This window comes from Staurois parvus, unplaced genomic scaffold (genome assembly GCF_062004578.1).
Source record: "Staurois parvus isolate SC_StPar_1 unplaced genomic scaffold, SC_StPar_1.0 ptg000116l, whole genome shotgun sequence".
In the NCBI taxonomy this organism is placed as follows: Eukaryota; Metazoa; Chordata; class Amphibia; order Anura; family Ranidae; genus Staurois; species Staurois parvus.
The window spans coordinates 1,768,255-1,791,264 of record NW_028317912.1 but is presented as its reverse complement, the minus strand read 5'-3'; the positions used below and the strand labels follow the sequence as shown (position 1 = coordinate 1,791,264).

The 23,010-nt window shown below is 41.6% G+C and overlaps 1 protein-coding gene across 1 annotated transcript; it reads right to left on the bottom strand.

The window, feature by feature from the left end:
- Positions 1–242: 242 nt before the first annotated feature.
- On the bottom strand, positions 243–21,171 carry MSL2 (MSL complex subunit 2). Its single transcript, XM_089671952.1, has 2 exons — positions 19,956–21,171; positions 243–10,026 (listed from the first exon to the last, which is right to left on the bottom strand). The coding sequence occupies exons 1-2, from the start codon at positions 20,095–20,097 to the stop codon at positions 8,414–8,416; spliced, it is 1,755 nt and encodes a 584-aa protein (XP_089528078.1). The 5' UTR covers positions 20,098–21,171; the 3' UTR covers positions 243–8,413.
- Positions 21,172–23,010: the final 1,839 nt, after the last annotated feature.

The following is a 23,010-nucleotide window of genomic DNA, read 5'->3' as shown; positions in this document are numbered from 1 at the left end:
TTATAAATTTTCCTTCCACTTCACAATTATGTGCAACTTTGTGTTGGTCTATCACATAAAATCCCAATAAAATACATTTATGTTTTTGGTTGTAACATGACAAAATGTGAAAACATTCAAGGGGTATGACATTTTTTTTCAAGGCACTGTAGCACTTCTGGACAAATCATGAGAGGGTAATTGTCCACTGCCCACAAAGGAAGGAAATTTCTGGGAAACTCAGAAAACCACATCACAAAACATTAACGAAATACAATTTGGTTTTAATAAGACATCACAGAACCTCATATTTAATAATTAAAAAGAAAATAAAAAGAAAGGTGCCGGTGCTGGCAAACAATGACAAGAAACACTAAAGTATTAATTTTCCACCATTTACGCATTATCAAAAATAGTTTAAACTCTTCTCACAAAAGAAAAAAAAAACAAAATAAAAAAATGATAGGAAGGGTAGAGTGGGGTATTTATTACAGACCAGACATGTACATTACGTCTTCCTATGGCTTTTGCCTTGACCTGCCCTATGCACAGATATACATTAGAAATTATGTATAGCAGTCTACCTCAACACATTCACAAACATCATGATACATTAAAAACAAGATTGTGACCAAGAACGTGTGGATCAGACTAAAAGGTTCTCTTATAATTGGTGGATAATCTCTTAAATAAAATGGAAAACTTACAGAAATCCAAATTGGGGAAAAAAAAAAAAATCTGGCCTATAGTGGAAAAAAAAAACAAAACAAAAAAGAAAGCAGTTCTACTGGCACATGACTGTGAATATAGTACAACTATGGCTGCTGAGAGGCACTCTGCATGAGTGCACCAAGCATTATACTACATTCCAGCAGGGGAATGCTATCCAATTTAGACACAAGTACAATACTTATTGAAACCCACAGTCAACTGAAAGTCAGGGGTAACAGAAAATATCAAGGGGGGGAAAGCTTGTAAAGCTCATCTGATCTTAACCATGGGGAGGAGCTGTAATGATTTTGTTTTGGATCATTTCAACAGTTGTTACCTTTGTAATTTGCTACCAAAGGTTTTATTTGCTTTATTTTAAAAGTGCATTTCCACTACTGCAGCCAACTTGTGATTATTTTTATGGAGGATTTATATGGTGCCAACAGTCTGCACAGCGCTTTAGAATATCGAGAGAGACAGTATAGTTACCATACAATGTAAAGCAAGTAGGCCCAGTTTGTGAGAGCTCTCCAGCACCTATTTTATATTACTTGTTCCCATAGCATCTCCTTATCTTTTTACTTGCTGAAACATCTTACTAAGCTTTACCTTTCTATGTAATGTTAAGGAGGCTTGGGAGTTATTTATACCATAATTAACCCTGTCTATTCTGTGCTGGCAGATTACACTATTAGTTGTAAACTAGATGTGCACACTGCCTGTCCTAAAACAAGGTTTAAAGGTTGCAAGGCTTTTGAAGTACATTGTATGTTAAAGAGGAAAATATCTATTTATTAAAAAAGTTAGCAGCTACAAAAACTGTAGCTGCTGACTTTTAATAAACAGACATTCACCTGTCCCAGGATCCAGAAATGTGTTCACACGAGCTGTTCCTTCCATCGATCTTGTGTCCCCAGCGGTGGATGCCAGGCTGTGACAGCTTGCAGCTTCAGAACCGGGTTCCCACTGCACATGCGTGATCCATGCAGCACATTGTGAATGGTCCTGCAGTCCTCTGGGAACCTGTGACATATCCCAGCAGATAGCAGGGAAGAGAGGAGAACTTCCAAAAAATGTTTTGGAACAGTTTTATGCATAGGACCATATGGGCAGATTATATTGTTCAGAATAGCGTTCAATGTGCAATTAAGTGACAGATTGAGGGACTTTTTGTTTTAAGTGTAATAAAGAGGAGCTCCATCCAAAACGTTCCATTTCGTAAAGAGGGGGGGGGGGGTGGAGAAGAGGCCTCAAAGCAAAACTTCCCCTTTTTGATGGAGCTCCTCTTTCATACACTTAAAAAAAAAAAAAACAAATGTCCCTCAATCTATCCCCTAATTGCATATTGGAGGAACACAGACATAAAGTAAGGGTTTCTCAACTTTGACTGCAAGGTGGAAATGCACTAAGTCAACAAACTCTTATACTCAAGGTAGATATTTATAGAAAACAAGCCATAGTGCAAGATGAAAACTATATCCAATTAATCTCAATGATTTTGTTGCTGAAAGCTGTAAAAATGGCTGAAATTAAGGGGCGTAGATAATTGTGAGTAAAAGTCAATTTAAAAACTGCACAAATGGAAAGGGTAAAGACAATGTAAGACTACCCATAGACATAAGACGGTGCTCGATAGAATTGTGCATGATCTTACATGTTATGGTATGATCATTCATAAATCATCTTTACTGGGGGGAAAAAAAAAAGTGTTCAAGAAATACACAGGCATTAGTGCCCAATAATATCCCACTGACAACTCCAGGTACATGAAATACAAGTGTCCATGTGTAGTGTGAGTTTTATCGTACTAAAAACAGGCATTCAAAAATATTGTTTGTCCCACAAAAAATGTGCAAAAAATGCCATCTGTGCAGATCAAGTTTTCGCATAATATTCTGAAAATTGAAAGTTTCTTCAGATCACTGACTTGTGTCTATGGATAGCCTTAAGGCTAGTACATAAGCGGTTCAACAGAAACCAGACAACATTCGGCCCATAAGCCAGTGACTAGAGTCCTGATCAGTGTGTTCTGGCGGAGGGGAGTTCCCCCTTTCACTACACAATAGCTCAGTGGGGGGCTCACCTCACCAATATTGCTTACTTAGTACGGCAAACTGTTTGTTTTTTTTAGTTTTTTTTATTCAGCCCAAAAAAAACTCCCGTGTGTACCTAGCATTAGACTAATACATGTTTGATAAACTGATAAGCATGAGAAAAAGTGTGAATTTACAAGAGAGCTAAAAGGTGCAGACCCACAGGGACCATTACAGGCATCATGTCACCCGATTTAAAAAAAAAAAAAAAAAACCCTTCCAAGAAAGAAAAAAAAAAAACTAATTTCCTGACCAAAACCCACATCTGGAGGAAAATTCATGGATCGGTACTGCAGACAAGAACTACATTCGATACAGCAGGTGTTACCATTGATGGACATAAGGAACCACACTCAACTTTCTATTACATAACTAAATGTAACCTGGAAATGTGAACTAATGATGATAATGAAGTACTGCAATAGATGTAGTTATACAATCACCTAACTCTCACCGTTAGGACACAATTTCATTTATAAAATAAGCAGTTAGGGCCATGTCTGTAGTAACATAGATGTAGATGGCAGAACCAGGAGAGAAAGCCAAACTGCTTGCTTCTGTAGTACATGGAGAGAAGATTCTGAGACAATACTACTAGCAGTGACATAATCGGGCACAAACAAATGGCTCCATAAACCCTCACATTTCAAATTTTGCTTTCCATCTGCAAAATGACAATAAGCCTTCCTCCAAACTACAACTAAAATATACTTCTCCAATATAGGTTTTATCATAATATATATGCTTTGTGAATATGTAACACACAGCTGGACATATACCAAAATGCAGAGAACCAATGTGCCCAACAACTTACTGTTTGCTTTTTTTTTTCCTCTTACGGGGAACACAACCATTATACACTTTTCTGGCCACATCAACATTAGAAATCAAGGATGTAAAACCAACTTTTGGTAAAACGGTGATTACCATTTTGGGTATTTTTTTTTTGCTTACTCGTGGCATTTTCATTGATGTTTTCACTGTACCGAATCAAGAATGATTAAATGCGTGAAATGTAAAAAAGCATTATAATATCTGTAATGTCTGACAGCATTCCACAGGGAACTGTAGATAAAGACTGACCAATGGCATTACAAAAAGAACATTTCTAGAGCACAATGGATAATTCATAAGCCCATACAGACATAATATGTTAGGTAATGAATATTTTTACAAAAATATTTCACTGTCTAGCTTTACTGTATCAAATATGTCACAAAGTTAAGGCTAAAATCTCTACTACTGTGGATAGCAGCAAACGCCTCTCTCATCAAACAGTGACAGTTGATGCCTATACTGGACCATCAAAGCTCCTGAGTTTTACATGATATCGTCCATCACTGAAATAACACAATTGAAAGCTTCCTGAGCTACCGACCATACAATGCCGAAAATACTGCATTCACAATAATGAGAAAGTGGACTCTCTGGACTTGATTTAAATTAAAAAATTCCACCCAGACCTCCTGTAAGCCTCATTTTACCCAAAAGGTGGATCTAGAAGGATTCCAATTAAAGGATTATCTGCAGAAATGACCCATCCTTTTAGACTGCTTTCACACTGCTCTGTTGCAAAAATGCTGTAAAAACACGTGGGTTTTGCTGCATTTCCAGTGCATTGTGAACCTGTGAGAAACAGAACGTGACTCAAAATGTAGCCATAGGTGTGTTTTTTGTGTATTTGATATGTTTTCCATTCACTTCGATGTGGGGGGGGCGAGTATATTTTTGGTGCAGTTTTTTTAACTGCATAAACATGTGCCAAAAAATGCAGCAAGCAAGACTTTTAAAAACACAGCTTTCCTGTGCCTCACTGCTGTGAAGAGCTCCAAAGGATTTAAATGGTCAAGCATTTTTCTTCCACTTTTGTCAAAAACGGATCAAGGTGAAAGCAGCCCACAACAGCTTGAATCAGAAATGTATCAATTCTGAAGGTTAACTTAAAATCTCCAGATTACAATGGATACAAACTCTTGGGTAGACTGCATAATAACACAATGATTTGTTAATGCAGGTATAGAAATTCTTGCAATGAAGACAGCACCTTCAGTTTGTAAACAATGTTTCCAAGAATCCTCTCTTCTCCTGCTTATGTAAATTGGGTGACTGCATCTCCTGAGCCTGTAGAGAATCTGATGTAAAAATGATAAGTAGCCCATCTCACTTGGCATGTCTGTCCTTAGTCCAGAGTGTTACAACATTTGGACTGATCAGGAGATTACAGGTAAGGCAAAAACCCATTTACCACTCAATTCTAAAAGATCTGAGCAAGAGCACACAACACTCATCATATCTCAATCACTGCAGCATAGGTGCAGATAAGGTTCAAGTTTACTAACATTTCTGCAAAGTTTGAAGCCGACTTGATCAGGACTGGTTTTGTCCTCTCACCAAATCAAAAGTTTCACTTTTAAGTTAGCAGTTTATTCTGGGATAGAGCAGGATAACATTGTTAAAAATCAAGCCTGTATGGAGAGAAAATCAAAGGCTACCTAACAATTTCTTGTAAGTGTCTCAATTCAATACTTTGGATCACTGTGGAAGAAAGCGAGCAGCAAGTAAAGACAGGTCTGCATATTGTTCTGGGTCAGTTAGGGCTCGTTCACACTTGACTGTTTTTCCAACTCTTGCCAAACGCCCCTATAGCGTTTGACAAGCGTTGGTCCAGCGTTTGCGGAGCGTTTTTAACGCTCCGCAAATGTGGCATGTGCGGTTTGCCGGCGGTTGCTGACGTTTGTCAAGTGTTAAAAAGACCCCACAAATGCCTATAATGAAGTTTGAATGGTGTTAATGCTCCGCAAACGCCACACAACCGTGTTGCAACCGCACCGCAAAGCGCCGGGTGCTTGTGGAGCAGCACCATAGACTTGAATAGGAGGCTTCAACTCCTCCTGACTCGGACCAGAGGCGTCCGTTTTGCCGCAACACAATGCCAACGCTCTCGTTTGAACAGCACCGTGTGCTGCAATGTGCAGGATTTTCCCAGGCGTTTGGGAAACTGTAAAAACGCTTCCCAAATGCCTGTCTGCCGCTTGCTAACAAGGCTAGTGTGAACGTAGCCTAACAGAGACACTGTCACTTTGTCCATTTAGGGAGATACAGTGCTCAGCCACAGCCCAACACCCTATGTAAGTAAATGTAGACAGCAATGTTCACACATCTCTACCCTACACTGCTGGAGCCTTTGCCAAAGGGTTTCTGAGTAAGGAGGAGCATGTGACGATCAATCTTCAAGCCCAAACCCTTACACCATGACATAATCTCCCTGCAGAACTCTGGAACATGGTTGGATAAGTACATCTGCCTGGACAACATCACTTTGCCCTAAATGTCTCTTTAAAGCATGATTCCAACAGCCAAGCAAGCTGCAAGTTTCAGCAACAGCCACCTAGGTATTACATACAGTAAGAACCCATCTACACATCTGCCTTGTAGTAAGGTGTATTGCATGTTGAGTTGCCATTCATTTTGAAGGAAATTAATTCATAAGCATTATTCTATTTACTTGAGGTATCTTTGACCCACCTTAACTTTCCTGACAAAACCTCATCTATGGTCTTATAATAAACATAACAATGAACCACCAATTACCCCCCCCCCCCCTCCTTTTTAAGTGTATTGCAACAGTTTATTTCCTTCAGTGATGAAGACATGACCAAAGCAAATACTTTGTTCTTCTGTACCATGTTATCCTCCACACTTTTCTTACACTAGCTTTTATTTTCTATTTGTAAAAGCACAAACTGAACATTTTTAGAATATGCTGATTAAACGTTTTAAACCCCTGACTAAAGCATGGCTCTAGTTCAGTTTCATACATTTTTGAAGATGGACTTCAATGTAGACATTTTATGGCCTATGCAGCCGGGCGCTGAGGCTGGGAGTCATGCTGCAGGTGAATCATGAGCTTAGACACTGAACATTCTGCTTCACTACTCAAGTGTGTGGAGAAAAGAAGGGTTTGTTTTTTTACTAAAGATGTTGTTCAATTTGTGACGTGTATGACTGTGATAAAGGTGAACATTCACTTTGAATACCCAATCTTCTGTGAAAGAAATGGAGAAAGGGATATGCTAAGATTTTTGCTAGCACACGATCGGTTGATTGAAGTGAACACAGCTTCATCGTATCTATTAGGCTCAGCGAACACTTTGCTAAGTAAACAGTCTATTCCTTTTGTTAACCAATCCAAGGGCTTCACAAAATAAAAATCTTACTGTAAAAATAATAAAATGAATGGACAAATGTATAACCTTCAATTAATACTTATTTTCTTTTAAGCAACACTGGAAGGTCTGTCTCGAGCCAAACTCCAAATCATAAACATGGATCTTCAATTGTCAGATAAATGAGTGGGGAACCAAGATTTCTGCTGATACATCCAGAGTCGATAGAGTCCACCGTTGTTTGCAGTGCTCTGGTGAATTGGCATCAACAAACCACTCACCTGCTAGTTAATGTAAGGAGCCAAGAGATGCCAGCCTCCAATGCCATGCTTGTTTAGAGGTGTGGTAGCTGCCATTGGAAGAGCAACTTGGCACCCACAACTGGAAGAGAAAAGCTTAAGAGCCCCCCCACCTTTAGATCTTCTGTTAAAAATACACATTCCATTATAGTAAATAAAGATGTGTGGGAAATGTACTGAATAGTAAAGTTAGCAAAAGCTGTTCAAATCAAAGGCAGCTAATGCTTTCTTAGAAATGTAGCTCTTTAAATTTAATACACACCTGGGGGACTTTCTCCACAAGTCACAATCACTCTGTAAACCTCAAAAACACAAAAAAATGAACAGATATACATAAGCTGAAGTGGTGTAAAATAAAATAGGCTTTAGCATGCTTTTTTCTTTGGAATGCTGCAGGTATATTACAAAAATGGTTTTAACAGACTGGACGTAACACCGAAGACAAAAAAAAGAAAAAAAAGAAAAAGAAATGGAAAAAAAAAAAAAATGTCAGGTAGAACCTAAACACGGGAACTTTTTAATCACTCTAGTAGCCCAACATTACACCTTCTTGCTGGTAGATCTGCAGCAAACTGAAGTCACCTTGCTGCAAACAATCAGCCAGCAACAGGTTAAGGTCAGGCAACAAAGCAATTAAACATTACCCTATTGGTTTATCTGAATTTGAAATGTGCACTGTAAGAGGTTCTTCTAACAAAAATGACATGGAATTTGCATTTTGATTTCTATAGAATGTAATAAGTAAGAAGATTAAGGGGCGGGGGGTCACCCTCACAAATATATCGGACAACAGATAAAACAATGTATGACAGGATACAAGAGGTTGGTGTGTGGTTGTTTTTTCTTGCCAAAGATCATTTTGTATAAATCAGGTGCATCATAAATTTGAAATCATATCACTAACCCTTGCAATGAAGTCAAGAAAACTGACAGACTTAAGGGTTACAAATTCTCTTACAACCAAAGTTCCCCTCGTGCCATCCCAGTGCCTCCCACCCACCCTACCCAGCCCAAAACACATTAACACATAACTTAGCAATGAACACACTTGATACAAGTGATCTATATGCAGAAGCTCCGGCAAGTTAACCAAACAGAACCATAGCTGCCATAAAAACTACAACCATTCTCCTGCTCTCCAAAAGCCAGAGAACAGCTAGCACAATTAACAGTCAAATCTCAAGTCTATAGCTTCATCTAAGCTTTTGTCATCATGAGGACTGGCAGCTAAAAATGTTGCTACGGGAGATCCCGCAACATTAATGACACTTGCGCTTGTGCTGGCATTCCGCACTGCAATGCTTGTCACATTAATGCCCAAAGTAAGCCGGGTCTGCTCTAAAGCCTTCTCTGGCACTGCAAACGCCTCTAACTTCTTCTCTCCGTTTGCCATGTAAGAGTTTTGGCAGCCACGGCAAATACAGTCAAGACAAGCCTTGCGATTTGAGTAGCAAGGACAGCGCTGGCCTCGGCATGTTAGAACACTTGGATTTTGAGTAGCACGTCCACATTTACAACCTTTCTTCTCTGGCGGTTTCTTATACACAGTTTTTGTTGGGCTCCCAGGAATCAAATTATTGCTGGGGATCTTCTCCTTAACCTTGTCTTTTGTTTTTAGTAACGGGGGTTTGGTTTTTGGATGCGTTTTCTTATGCATGTGCTCTGGGTTCTTCTTTATGGTTTTATTTGAAAGAAGAATGGTCTTGCTGATTTTAGATGAGCTACCCCCATTTGGGACAGTGACTATGGGCTGCAAAAAGTTCCTGTTTTCCCGAGTCAGTAGAAAAGGAGTCGGGGTACCCAACGCTGGTCCAAGTATGATGCTGGAGATTGGAAGTGGCAGAACCTTTTCGCTGTCGCTTTCTGAGCGTGAACGCTTACGGTTTGTTTTCACCATTTTTAGGGTTGCAGCTGTACAAGACACGCCATGTGATGGAACATGACTGTCAGACAATAAAACAGTGTGTGTGAGAGGCTGAGGACAGATATCCAGGAAAGTGCCATTTGATACCGAAGTGTCCAGACCATGCTGTAGGTCACAGTCAGTAACCTCTGCACTGGAAACTGTCTCTAAGCTCTGAAGAACTTCCTCGACGCTAAGTAACAATGGGTCACCACTTTTCAGGTCATCATTATAACTACATATATCAAGTCCAGCAGCACAAAGCTCACTAGTAGAAACTGGGTCACAGACAGTCTCCAAGCTTCCTGATAAATCTTCTGTTTTAATATCAACAGCTGTGCAACAAAGGTCAATGGGGCTAGGACTCTCAGGAGAGGGAATATTTACAGCAAGTTCAGTTTCAGATAATCCATTGCAGTTTGGTAAACCATTAGTAATTGAGCACTTTGTCTCTAGTTCTGGTGTATCTTGAGTGATGTGACAGACATTGGCTTCAGTCTCTATAATCAGTTCTGAATTGGAAGGTAAGGGGGAATGAGAAGGACACAGTGGTGAAGGTGGTTCTGAGGGGTTAGCATGGTCTTCTTCAGGTGCAGGTTCTTCCACAGGTTCTTCAGGAAGAAATGCAGAGATGTCGGCGGAGCACTCCAAAGTATTTAATAAGTCTTGTGCCAGAGGAGTATGAGTGATATACTCACATAGTTTTTTATAGCAGCTCACCAGGATGCCCAACTGCTTGTTCTCCTCAAACTGATCATAGTCCTTACACCAGCTGCAGGAGGGCTTCATCATCATCTTTTTTCCTTTGCACTGCTTGCAAACATAATGCTGGCAAGTAGAATTGATTGGAGCTATAGGATCTTCAAGCAAATTTCCTAGAATAAAAAAAATGTATAATTAGATATTTTTCAGGTGTTAATGTTACTGAGCTTTGGCAAAATAGGAAACACAAGATTCCAAAAGGTTCATTACAATTTATTACAATTTTTTTACCAATAATGTATAAAATGTATTGTCAAACACTGAAGCTGAGAAAAAAACATTCTAACCTGCAGAGCAGACTTCTGTGTCCCTGCGTAATTTTGCTAATTAAAAAGGTGCTAATATATGGAAAATATAAATCCTGCAGGGTTTGTGTATATGAACATTTGACATTTTTTTAACCGCTTTCCGTCCGCCCTATAGCAGAAATACTGCTACAGGGTGACACAGGTGCAAAAAATCACGTGTATATATGTGATTTTGAATTTAAGGGTAGAGCGCGCGCGCACAAGCCACGCACGCACCCTACCTGTGCCGCCATTTGCAGCCATCAATCACCGGGTCCCAGCCAGTAATTACTCGCTGGCGCCCGGAGATTTCCAAAGATCTCTGGCAGGGACGAGGACTGTTTGTTTACTAAAAGTCCTCCCCCCTGTCAGCTCAGGCACACTGCCACGGCCCCCTAGTAAAATACTCCCTGCACACAGTTAACCCTTTGATCGTCCTTCATGTTAACGCCTTCCTGCCCAGTGCCATTATTCCAGCAACAGTGCTTTTTTTTTTTTTTTAGCACTGATCACTATATTGGTGTCACCGGGTATGTCAGTGACACCAAGTCAGTTCCCCCCGGTGTCAGAATGTCTGCCGCAGTCCCGCTATAAGTCTCTGATTGCCACCAAAAATAAAAAAATTCCATTATATATACCGCCATTTGTAAACACTAACTTTCACGTAAACCAATTTACACGTATTGGGTTTTTTTTTTTTTTTTAGCAAACACATGTAGCAGAATACATTTTACTGTAAATTTGACAAATTAGATTTTTTCCATTTTTTTTACTGGACATGTTTAATAGCAAAAAGTCAAAAATATTGTTTTTTTTCTCAAAATTGAAATATTTTTTTTTTATAGTCTATAAAAAAAAAAAAAAAACCCACGCACAACCGATCAAATACCACCAAAAGAAAGCTCAATTCGTAGGGAAAAAAAAGAATGTAATTTTAATTTGGGTGCAGCGTTGCATGACTGCGTAATTGTCAGTTAAAGTAACGCAGCACCATAACACAAAAAATGGCCTGGTCAGGAAGGGGGGTAAATCCTCAAGAGGGCAAGTGGTTAAAGTCAGTCTGAGTGTATATGCAATACAATTTCAGAAGCAAAAAAGCCATTTCCCAGAATACACTAGGCCTTAGTAACAAGATCAGTGGATTACAGTACGTATGTTCTGCACAGTCTGTAATGCAAAATGGGGACTTGAGTGTACAAAGTAAGCTCCCATCATAAGGGCTTTGACAGGTCAATAAACCCAGAGATACAGGGGCAGTAAACTGGATCCCCTGGAAACATAGTACAACTATCAAACATTATGAAGACAAATGGACATAGTGGGAAGAACATGCCACAAGTCTGTACCCTTGATAAATGTTGATATCCAAGATTTTAAAGAAAATTAAATGTACAGCTGTAATACAAGCTTACATTTTTCACCAGATGAAATAGATAAACAACAGCTTTTCTTAAAATCAGCACTGAACAACAATGGAATACATCAATGCTGGAAAACATTTTTAAAGTGCTAATAATTCCATCACTTTCTCCCCATAGTTCATTCAGCCATTAGCAGAGTTTATCCACAGGCTTTGTAAGCGTATGGATGACTGCACACTCATTGTTGTGTCTGTGAACTGACTAGTGTATCAAGTCAACAGCACTGACCCAGCTCTCTGCAGTCCTGGATCAGAAACAGCCACTCCCACTAGCTGTTGTACAGCAACACAGGAAACGCAACAAATGCAGAACGAGCTGTTAGGATTGTACAATAAAACACCTGATGCATACAATACTGTAGAAACAGGAGGCAACAAAAAAATATATATACATAAACACACAAATAATTATTTGATCCCCTGCAAATTTTGAAAGTTTGCCCACTTACAAAGAAATAAAGGATCTATAAACCTTGTTGGCAAGCATAGAGGTAAGACATTTCTTGTATTTAGTTACCAGGTTTGCACACATCTCAGGAGAGATTTTGGTCCACTCTTCTTTACAGATCGTCTTCAAATCCTTAAGGTTTCTTGGCTGTCACTTGGCAACTTGAAGTTTCAGCTCCCTCTATAAATTGTATATAGGATTAAGGTCTGGAGACTGGCTAGGCCACTCCATGACCTTAATGTGCTTCTTCTTGAGCCACTCCTTTGTTGCTTTGGCGGTATGTTTTGGGTCATTGTCATGCTGGAAGACCCATCCACCACCCATCTTCAGTGGAAAGAAGGTTTTCATCCAAGATTTTACAATACATGGCTCCGTCCATTGACCCCCTCAATGCAGCAAAGTTGGCCTGTACTATTAGCAGAGAAACATCCTCAAAGCATAATGTCTCCACCTCCGTGCCCGACTGTAGGGATGGTGTTCTTGGGGTCAGTCAGCATTTTTATTCCTTTAAACACGGTGAGTCGAGTTAATGCCAAAGAGCTAAATTTTGGTCTCATCTGACCACAGCACTTTCTCCCAATCCTTCCCTGAATCATTTAGATGTTCATTGGCAAACATCAGATGGGCCTGTTCATGTGCCTTCTTGAGGAGGGGGACCTTGCAGGTGCTGCAGGATTTCAATCCATGGCGGCGTATTGTGTTACCAATAGATTGTTTGGTGACTGTGGTCCCAACTGCCTTGAGATCATTCACAAGCTCCTCCTGTGTAGTTCTGGGCTGATCCCTCACTTTTCTTACGATCATCCTTACCCCATGAATTTTTGCATGAAGTTCCAGACCAAGGGCGATTAATGGTTAATTTGTATTTCTTCCAATTGCAAATAATCGCTCCAACAGTTAAGTCTCACCAAACTTCTTGCTGATGGTCTTGTAGCCCATTCCAGCCTTGTGCAGGTCTACACACTTGTCCCTGATGTCCTTTGACAGCTCTTTGGTCTTGCCCATGGTGGTGAGGTTTGAATGGCAGAAAGATTTTGTGGACATTTATACATATAACTAGTTGTCATTAGGAGCACCTTCTTAAAATGATAGGACTAATCTGTGTACCACATAGCCAGTCTGTGGGTGCCAGAATTATTGTTGGTCGGTAAGAGATCATACTTCCTGTTATTGACTGAACTGCAACTCACTTTAAAACAATTGGATCACGTGTTTTTTTCTGGATTTTTGGTTTATAGTCTGTCTTATTTAAAATATACCTATGATAAAAATTATAGACCCTTAATTTCTTTGTAAGTGGGTAAACTCTGCAGGGGATAAAATAATTATTTTCCCCACTGTGTGTGTAATATAATATATATATATACATACACACACACACACACACACACACACACACACTATATTGACAAAAGTATAGGGGCGCCTGCCTTTACACACACATGAACTGTAATGGCATCCCAGTCTTATTCCGTAGGGCTCAGTATTGAGTTGGCCCACCCTTCGCAGCTATAACAGCTCCAACACTACGGCAAGTAGCAATACGATTTTCACCTTAAAGGAATGCATTAAGATAAAAACATTTTAGATTTTGAACCACTGTCACTTTGGTTTTACTTATTGCATGCTTGTTCTGGGCCAGTGAAAGTACAGAAACCAGAGATAACCAGGCAATTAGCATTTTATAAAATGAAGTAATCAATAGTAGGTGCTGTTTCTCTCTCACTACAGATCCCATGACAGGAGGCTTTTGAAACAGCAATGACAACCAAGTGTAGGTGTAGCTGCTGTTGCAAAAAAAAAAAAAAAATTAAATCAGTTCAATTTGTTAGATGTGTTAGAATGTGACATAGTGGGGAAAAAAGTGCAAACACTCATACATTCAGGAGAAATATAACTAGGCAATTCAAGGCAAAAATATTGCATTGGCTTAGCAACACACTGATGGCTATGCAGCATCAATTTTAGTGCACAGTGCACCACATATTAAGACGATTACTTATAGAAGTGATGTATAATACTATCTCTACATACTACTACATCCTAGTGATTCTCTCATCAACAGTCTATGACTGAAGAAAACAGTGTGTCTCTCCAGTTATGCAATAAAAAGGGAATAGTATCTCAACAACCAGCAAGTTTCAAACCAGCAAAAAAAGGAAGTAACTGCCTGGATAACTACCTTATTGTCTAATGTATTACTACTACAAAAAAATAAAAATGTATATATATATATATATATATATATATATATATATATATAAAACATTTCAGACTACTCAGCTTAAAAATACCTGAAAACTAATCTGAAACCCTGCCCATAGGTATGGTGCAATACTGCTTACAGAATACGGAGGCCTATTCAGTGAAGCAGTGTGAACAGCAACAATGAAGCAAAATAAACCGCTGCAACCGGCAAACCGCTCATTTGCTGATATCATGCAAGTGAAAGAATGCATTTGGCATTAGTGGATGAATGATGTTTGTATACATCTCCTTTGGGTGCTCTCTTTCCCATTTGTACTACTGCAGTACTTTATTAGAAACGCCATATAAACTGTAGCAGATATCAAACTAAAGACTATGGATAACCAACTCAGGGACCACTACTAGGGTACACAGGTTAAGGTTTTACAGTCCTGAGGAAACCTAAAGGGTTGGGTTATATCTAAAGCACTAGAAATGACCAGAGATTTATATGCATGTATGAACATATTAAATACACAAAACTATTCAATGGAAAACTTTTTTCCTCACATAAACTTCAAGAATCTTACAGAAAAAAAGGTGTTTTTCTATCAGAAAAAAAAAGGTGTTTTTATAAGCGTTCAGACTGACATGCAAAAGAAAAACAACAAAATGTGTATAATTGGGAAAAATTATTTGTGAGCCTCATCTGTGACCATATTTTATTAATGCAGGAAAAAATAATCTGCAAAAAAAAAAAAAATCAGGTCAGCTGTAATCCCTTCTATAATCACGATATTGCATCTTGAAAGACAGATTTTTCAATCTTTAGCCTCATACTGGAAAAGAAAAAAATCAATTTTAAAGTGGAACCAGGGGCAGGAATAAAAATGGCCTATGCTATACAGTCTCTCAGCAGCATTTATTGTTTTACGGAATCCCTTATACTGATAATGCCAGTAGATGTGATTTTTACACTTGCTGTAACGAGATGACAACACTGTCCATTCTGCTGTGAAGTCACACAGTAGCGTTGCCACCCTGTTGAAATTATATCAGCTAACAAATTTTAAGCAGTCACAGCATTTTTCTTTTAGTGTTATACAGTTTGTTTCAAACCTTTAAGGTTTGCTCACACTTGCGCAAAGACCTGCATTTTTACGCACTAGCAAAACACCCATCTACACAAAACACACACAAAACAATTGTTTTCTATGTGCCTTGTTCACCCAAGAACACAGACAGCAGGTACAGTGCGGTCAAGAAATCTGCAGCACATCAGCATTTTTCTACACCACACAGGAGCTCTAAACACCACTGCTGTGTTGCACAGACTTGAAGTGTCACTTTGTAACATTTCAATAAAGTTAGCAAAAAAAAAAGGAACAGCAGCACCAACAGAAAAAACAAGGCACCACCTCCCATTGCTTATACAGCAAGGAAAGCTGGTCAATTTCCTGTGTGGGTTCTGTGAACAGCCACTAAACTGTCACTTTTAGGCCTCGTTCACACCAAACCTGCAGAAAAGCTGATGGAAACTGATGCGCAGATTTCACTTGCAGAGACATCAGTTTTCAGGCACATTTCAATGAGTTTTATATATTTTGCAGATTCCTGCAGAGAAAAAATCTGCACTTGATACTAGCATTGTGGTGTGAACAGGGCATATAAAAAACAATGGATTTCCTTGTGCCCTTGCAAAACGCATGCAGAAAAACTGACACAAAAAGGTGTGAACGAGCCCTGTCACTAACAGAAGACAATATTTTCTACTATAATGGACCTTTAAACATTAAAAAGGAACTTTGTTAATTCCCAGGTGTATATTTTTAGATCCCCCCTTCCTGTTTACACAGGGGTTTTCTACAATAAATGTATTCCCACAGAATCCAGCGCTGTCCTGTTGTGATCCACCCTGGTTCTTCCTTTCTGAACCAGCTGTCTCTTACTAGATCTTGGAACCACCCACCAATGATGTTCCACCATGTCTGCCCATCTCCTTGTGCAGGTTCGCCACCCTCCAAATGCCCATATTACCTGGGATATTTGACATGCATATCGTAGAAGGATTCAGGAGCAATGTATACATATCATTCTTGTCTAGGCATGAATGGAGGCAGGGGGCAAGCTGGAGTGTTAAATAATAGTCAAGTATCCAGTATCCAGTGGGGTGGGAATACTGTAGTTGTGATGATGTAAAGTATCTTGAGTAAAGGTCTACTTTAAATCTAAACACACAATGGCTTAGTGATTAGCATTTCTGCCATGCAGCACAAAATCAATTTCCAACCAGAACACCACCCTGCATGAAGTTTGCATGGGTCTCCTCCAGATATAGATATATATATATATATATATATATATATATATATATATATATATATATATATATATATATATACACACATACATACACACACACACATATAAGTAAGACAGGGACCTTAGACTGTAATTTGAGAGCAGGGACTGATATGAATATATATGTAAAGTGCTTTGCACACTGCTGGAGCTACATGCAATACCTGTAATATGCAATACCTGTAATAAGCAAACAACTATGCCTTAAGTGTCAGAAAAGAAAAGTGAAAGGACATACTCTGTGTCATGAAGATTATGGGTATACATAAACCTGGATGTTGCTCGACAACTAGGCGCAAGGTTTAAAAATGAAAACATAGTCAGCCCTGCAGCAGATACATTGAGGGGAATTCATCAAAACTGAAGCAGCTGTGCATTGCAGCCAATCCGCTTCTAGCTTTCATTTTCAAAGCAGATGGATGCCATGTACAGCTTCTCCAGTTTTAATAAAATTCCCCTCCGATCCAGTCACCCATAATGATCTAAAGTATTAGCAAGTACCACCCAGCACGCACACTCCGCTCCTCACAAGACCTCCTTCTGTTTAGTTCCCTGGTCTCCTCCTCCCTTGCCCGCCTCCAGGACTTCTCCAGGGTGTCACCCATCCTCTGGAACTCCCTGCCCCAACCCATCAGATTATCACCTACTCTCCTCTCCTTTAGGCGCACCCTGAAAACCCATCTCTTCAGGGAAGCCTACCCCACCCCCTGCTAACCTGCCGACCTCCTCCATTCTTCCTACCACTCCATCCCCCACAGCTATCTCCTCCTGTACCACTATCCCCTCCCTCCTAGATTGTAAACTCGAAAGAGCAGGGCCCTCAATCCCCTCATGTTTTGCATTGTATTGGTATTGTTCTGTCCCCCTTTGTAATGTACAGCGCTGAGTGAACTATTGGCGCTTTAGAAATACTGTATAATAATAATAAATAATTAGCAGGGCATTTAATTAAAGATGGATTCCAGACATGGTATATTTTCCTATGTCTACACTGGTCCAGCTTGGCCCCATGTAACTCTGTTCATACCATACCTGGCAAATGCTCATGAAAGCTGGAAAGCACATAAGTAGACACTGCTATTCCAATCTCCAATTGCTTCCAGGTCCTGTTTCGAGTGGCTGACCTGATGCCTTGTGAGCAAAGAAGTTGACTGCTCAGCACAGGTGCCACTCAAAGACTCCTTTGAATTTTCTGTATACAAAGCATTCTCTGATTGGACGAGGTGGAAAGTATGACACTACTGCTCTGCCTTATCCAATCACAGAACCTGTGTTCAGTATGGAGTGCAGCCACTTGGTGCGGGACCCGGAAGCAAATGGAGATCGCTGGAGTAGTGGTCTCTACTTCAGTGATTTCCAGCTTCCAGGGGCATCAGTAGGTGTGGGATTGATTTACTAAAGGCAAAAAAGCTGTGCACTGAAAGTGCAGTTGCTCTAGATCTGAGGGGAACACGCAAGGAGAAGAAAAAAAAAAATTGTATTTTTGCTTGCACATGCTGGAGGTGTGGATAATTTTGAATAAACTACTTGTCCAAGGGACTAAATCGGGGACCCAAACTACTTGTCCTGATTTTTTTTTTTCAACCAAAGCCGTATTTAAATACAGTGCTATTAAGAATATCTGGGGCTTTCAAAAACAAAGTGAGCTTTATGGCAACTTAAACTTTTAATATTTTTAACATTGCGCCGTTTACCTCCTTATCTCCCAGCCTGTCTCCAGCACTGCACCCGGGAACTAGCAGGGAGCGAAGAGACCTTGCAGTGTGACAAGCACAGACTGGGTACTCAAGGAAGGGGAGTATCGGGCTCTCTTAACACTTACAAGCGTATCTGCTGAGCGAGTAAATGAGGTGCTGGCCCCAATGAGAAAGAAAAAAATTATTCCTTCAGGTTACCCTCGCACACAAAAGTACTTGGGTGCTCAGTACAAGCGCATGCCGAGCAGCCAAATCATACTCCTGTGTCCACTCTGTTAAAGGATAAATTGCACATTTTTTTAAAAGGTAATTTCATTTTTTTTTTTTAGGAGCCTAGAAAAAATTGCACCAGCAATCAGCAGATCATGGGTGTAATGCAGGACTCCCGCAGACTGTCAGTGTGAACTGTCTGTCCAGACCTCATACAAGCAAGCAATTTCACACTAACAGCAAGTTCATTGAGAACTACCACGGTGCTGAACAGCACCGTGGTAGTTCATTGAGAACTACAAGCCAACAGCCACAAATGATGTTGGTACTTGTCAAACTACCAGTTGATTTTCAAAAAGTAACAACCAGGTGCAAGGAACCTCTCCCCGTACTACTGTCACACAGAGGGCTTGGATAGCCGAGCTGCTGCAGGAGCATGTTACATTTACTTAACTCCCCCCCCCCCCATCACATAGGGGACAAAAAGTCCCTTATGTGATGATTTTTTTGTGACAGGTCCTCTTTGAGACACCCAGGGTCTAAAAGACCCTTCATGCCTCCCCTGTGCTCCATTGAATGTAATGCAGTGCACATCACACTGCACTACAATCTTTCACAGCTTTTCATAGCCAGGATAACGGTCAACGGGGACCAGGAAGTGACATCATACCAGCTGGCACCCTTCTACACCAGTCCCAGGCCCACAGATGGGCATGCGAAGCCTGGGGTATGGGGGGGCGCGATAGGGGCATGGGGGGTGTTTGGCACTTTAGCAAAGTGCTAAATGTTAAAAGGAAACTACCTGCCCGGCACCAGGTGATATAAATTGCACATTCCTGACATGATCGGATGAAAGAAATGAGCAGAGCTTTGCCTTATTTCAGAGCTTTCTTTCGGATCTAAAGCAACTGCACTTGCAGTGTACTTGCGGTGCACAGTATATTTACCTTTAGTAAATCAACCCCAAGGTATATACAGAGTGAGATTGGCCCGGCTTGGACCAATTTTACTATGTATCATATAACCATACCTGAAATTCTTTAAACCTAAGGCTACATTCACACCTGCATTTTGGTCCAACAGCACGTACCTGGCGATTAGCTGTGGAAGGCAGTCCCACTGAAAGCAATGGGAAGCAGATGGTTCCTGCAGCTAATTGTGGCCACTCGCATGTAATCCCAGTGCGGCAATCACCTGCGAATGAATAGCCCTGAATTTAGACAGCCTACATTCAGGGCTGATCAACTGCAGGTAATCTCTGCATACTGATCCCAAGCGAGTGGCCACAATTTGCTTCGGTAGCCAGCAGATTCCCATTGCTTTCAATGGTGCTCTTGCAGGTGCATGCTGTCAGGTCAAAACACAGGTGTGAATGTAGCCTACAAGAGTACCCATCCTATAGTCCCAAAACACCCCCCCTCCCCAGGCTCACCGCAAGCACAACAGGCCAAGGCCTGTCTGAAGAAAGGCAACATCTTGCAGATCTCAGCTGAAGCTTGCGGGTCCCCAGAGTCGTAGTTCAGCACCAGTCGGCTTGCTGTGATGTACAGAGTGGTGGCATTCACTGGGTTCATTGCAGACTCCTTATACTGCGGGCTCCAGCATACAGAAAATCAATGCAAACAGGATTTGTATTTTTCTATATCCATTCGGAAGGGAGGCAGAATTAAAGGTCAGGGTGCAGACTCCAGCCAAGGCAATCTCCTCAGAACAGGAAGATAAAACTAGTGCATGAAAATTAAAAAAACACGCTCCTGATCTCCAGAATTGGTTCTTCTCATCCCCAAACCTCCTAAATCAATGGGATGATCCAAGCACCCTCCCCCCCTCAGTCATACAACAAGGGGTCCTTCCAATGATCCAGTTTATTAGGGAGGGGAGGGCTCCAGAGCTCACATGTCCCAGGGGGTAGATGAAATGACAGGATCCAGGGGCAGCCTAGGAGCCGGCACAGGATTTCAGGGCACCGGGTTCTGCAGACCATCCATAGAGATCAATGGGCATCACATAGTTCCTGGGTGCGCTGGTTACCATGGAGACGCCGAGGCCTGCACCTTACCCCCAGGTCATTGTCTCTGAGGGGGGCGGGATGCCCCGAATTCACACGCTGACGGCTGGCCGGGTCCTCCTCTTCATCGGGCGGCTCCAGGGCTCACATGGGTATCAGCGCCGGCCTGTCACGTCCATAGATCCGGGGGTAGAGGCCTCGGCTCCCCTCCGCTCCTGCGCCCCGGGGATGAGCAGCGGCCTACCCCACAACAGCACAACTCTAGGCCGCGCTCCCCTCCGTCCCGGCTCTTCCGTCACTCCGCCCTGTTCTCCGGCCTCTGCCGCCCCGGGTGACAGGAAGCGACTGCGGCCTGCACTGCTGCACGGAGTCTCCCCGGCCTATCCGCCACCAAGCAGCCTACAGAGTCCTCCAGGGAGCGCCGCGGCCCAGATAACCGGAGGAAGGAGGTGGTCTCTGGAGAGCCGGGGGTCTCTCTCTCGCCGGTATTATGTGGTGAAGGGGGGGGGAGGGGTTGGTTTGGTTGCTGGTTTCTCTCGCGCACGCGCCTGGCCTCCCTCACTCTCGCTCCGGTGAGGCGCGCGACCAGTGGCGGGAAGTCGAAACAGACCAGACTGCCGTGTGCGTGCACGAGGACTGTCCACCGCGCCTGCGCACTCCGAATCCTTCGCGTGACTGACAAGGAAGAAGGTGGGGGCATAGGGCGTGTCCAGCAATGTTTGATCAATAAGCATGGTCACGAGTGCGTAGGAATAAGGAGGGGGCGGAGTGAGGGATAGGGGAGGTATTGTTGTCTAGGAGGAGCTGTGCGGGAGTAACGCGCATGCGCTATGGTTGGTGTCGCCAGGCTGTGTAGTTGCGTAGGTTGAGAAGATCGTTCCAGTCAGTGCAGATATAGGAAGGATATGGCAGAGCCGAGTCTGTGTTGGTTCTCCAGGTCCCGGCGCCCCAGGATGGGGGGGTCAGACAGGCCTCATCCCCCCCTAGTCATGGTGGAGGTTCTAGTATGAAGCAGATTAGGGTGACTTCATAGAGGCACATAGGTTGTGTGAGGCTGTGCGGACTTCCATTATTAATGGCTGACAGGGGAATGCATTTTCTTACTCCTCTTGCACATGGATGGGTATACTTTACAGAATGAATTTTCCCTCATTCACGAAGTAAACAACCTATTTGCCTTCAGTAAATCAACCTCCTTGTGCCCTAGCTGGCAGAGTGCCTGTCTCTGTACGCGGCGTGCCATATTTTCCAACAGGACCCCTGCCCTCCCTCTGTTGGTAAGGACCCTTGTCCTCGCAGCTGACACACTCCTAGCAACCAGTGATGCTGATAGAGGGATGCTCCTGATGGAGAAGCTGAGACACCAGCTCCCCATCCAATCCGCTCTCTCCTTGTGATTGACCGCAGGCAGTGGGGAGAGTATAGTCAATCGCAGGCTGTCTATTGGGTACATGGATTGAATTCCGAACGATTATTTGATCGAAAACATCCTTCTGTAATCCGATGGTGCCACCAATGATTTCGAAAATAGGTAGTTTTTCAGCATGCCCGATAAACGAAATGGGGAGGAACCACGAAAATCAGCCGGTACCATTGCTCCACTAACAGAGTGAAAATTGGCTGATTATTCTTAGGTCCGAGTTTCAAATGAAAAATGAAAAATCATTTGGAAATCAACCCATGTATGGGCAGCCTAAGTGTGCTTTAAGGAAACAAGCCCCGATGGGTTTTTTTTTCCCAGCTTTGAAATTGCTTTTAAAAACTGTACTGTAATCACATTTGCTAAGCATTCCTGTAAGTGCCACACTTTGATGGAGTTGCAAATCTGGCCTTTTCCACCTTAAGTAAAGGAAGTGAAGAATATGACTGATATCTGGATTCACTGACAAAAAAAAAAAGATCAGCTTTACAATAAAGGGAATCTTTCCAAAATGTACAAACAGGTGATGTTTATTGGAGAATGGAAGACCTCATCTTTTAAGTGTCCAGGCTGCTCACGTTTCCTTCTTTATATCAAGATTGTGAAGATAATCTTGAAGGAAGAGGTTTTCTTCAATGATAAATGTTTAAGTTTGTTGATCTTCTTTTGGAATTTTTGGAGAACTCTGAACATCAGAGAAAAAAAAAAGGAGGACAATCCTGTGGTAATAAATGAGCATATGTGACTAGGGATTTAAGGTCTGAAATGCTGAAGAACAAAACAAACAGCCAAGCTTTGCCTCTAGAAATACTGACATAGTCCTCTTCCTAAAGACACCAATGACACCATTAATTGTGATTCCTAAGTTACAGTTCAAAGGATCTGCTAGCACATTCTGCAGATCCAGCAGTATGTAGTCAGTTGTACAATTCTGCTTTTCACCCAGGAAAAAGTTGTGATATTTTACATAATCAGCACTAGTCTTTTCTTCCCTCTAGAGAACTAAATGGCACCATTCATTGTGGTCCCCAAGTTACTGCTCAAAGAATCTGCCAGAAC

Bases quoted from the DNA above. Each gene is read 5' to 3' on its own strand.
- MSL2 (XM_089671952.1), bottom strand. From the start codon at position 20,097: ATGAACCCAGTGAATGCCACCACTCTGTACATCACAGCAAGCCGACTG. The intron at 10,027-19,955 runs GTGAGCCTGGGG...TTTTTATTCTAG, and splicing joins CTTGGCCTGTTGTGCTTGCG to GAAATTTGCTTGAAGATCCT.